Genomic DNA, 1,451 nt, shown 5'->3' on the forward strand with positions numbered 1-1,451 from the left:
TACGTAGTTACTCGTGCGGACTCTCATTCGTTTCGTGTTCGGCACCTCGTTACCGGCAAGGAGCAAGATGTGCATGCTTCACGCTTGAAGTTCTACGCGGACAGCGACCTGGAAGTTACGGAGGAGCTACTGGAGCACGTCGCCTCCCAGGGCATTGTGTTGAAGGTTGACCGACTTAACAAGCACCGTTGGAACAAACAGAACCAGGCTTTTGAGCTCCTAGTGAGTTGGTGCGGCTTAGAGCCCATAGAGGACTCATGGGAGCCTTTGAAGTCTCTAGCACAGGATATCCCCGTGCTAATACGTACCTACGTGGAAGCTGCCGAGGATGCTAAGTTGGCGACAGCTTTACAGAAGCTGACCTCGAGCTAGAGATCTTCATGTGCCAAGTTGGCAGTCACAGTGTGAGCAAAGTCATTACTATTTCGGCAGTTGCTTTGAAGTAGTGAGACGCACAAGGTCAGTGGCTTGTGTATCCATGACTCAACCTGTGTGGTTGTAGGCATGCGGGAAAATGAAATTTGGATTATGGTACAGTGTCCCAAAATAGTGGTACAGTGTACCAAACTGACGTTGCAATATAGTAACTTGAAAATACCCATATTGCCTATTTGCAAGTTGTGAGCAAGGCTTGGGAGGGAATTGTAGCGTGGGGCTCAGGTTGAAAGCCTTGCCCTCATTGCACTTTGGAGTGAATGCAAGTTGCATTTACTACCAGCTGGCAGTCCTTGCAGTTGCAGTTGCAACTACTAGGCTCGAGCCTCTGGCAGTGCCAGGAGGCTGTCCTGCTCGCTGTAGCGATAACAGGATTTGGAAACAGAGTAGTCTAGTCACTTTACCTTTTGCTTTCTACTCAGTAAGCAATACAATCGGCTAAACGTTCGGAAGTGCCAGCTTCCCTAACTGTGTCTACTGTTTTCGTCTCGTGGACGTACTACACCGCGTCATCAATCGAAAGTGTTGAATGGCAATTTGCGAGGAAAAGTCTCAGCTCCTGCATACTCACACGTCCTCGACGATACGTGTCCAGCAGCTTCCACTCAATCTCCATGGCCTTTTCACTTTGCAGCGTCCTCTCGACCTCCTCGACGCTGGGATCTGGAATCTGCTGGACTGGTGGGTTTCCTTCTTGTGCTGCAGTCTCCACTACCTCGGGAACTTTGCTTACGAGAGGAGCAGTAACCTGCACATGGCTGTCCACGATCTTAATGAACTCTGCAAAAACACGAAACAGGTTTAACTGACAAAAATGAACTAAGATTTCAGTTGCTCGTTGGGTTACCATTAAGATAAACCTCCCCCAGCTCTCGGACATGGGTAGTGTTGACATCGAGCCCCAGCTGCAAATAGCAGCAATAAACATGTCAATAGTTTAATTAATGCCTAAGCTTTTGGCATGTTGCCACCGCACCAGCGCAAACATGCGGCACGCTTGATCTGCTGAGACAGCG

At 49.1% G+C, this 1,451-nt stretch overlaps 1 protein-coding gene across 1 annotated transcript; it reads right to left on the bottom strand.

Moving 5' to 3' along the window:
• Positions 1 to 934: 934 nt before the first annotated feature.
• On the bottom strand, positions 935 to 1,423 carry PITG_09804 (uncharacterized protein; the record flags this gene model as incomplete). Its single annotated transcript, XM_002903348.1, has 3 exons — positions 935 to 1,215; positions 1,283 to 1,340; positions 1,412 to 1,423. The coding sequence occupies 3 exons, from the start codon at positions 1,421 to 1,423 to the stop codon at positions 935 to 937; spliced, it is 351 nt and encodes a 116-aa protein (XP_002903394.1).
• Between the last annotated feature and the right edge of the window lie 28 nt (positions 1,424 to 1,451).

Source organism: Phytophthora infestans, genomic scaffold (genome assembly GCF_000142945.1).
Source record: "Phytophthora infestans T30-4 supercont1.15 genomic scaffold, whole genome shotgun sequence".
Classification (NCBI taxonomy): domain Eukaryota; phylum Oomycota; class Peronosporomycetes; order Peronosporales; family Peronosporaceae; genus Phytophthora; species Phytophthora infestans.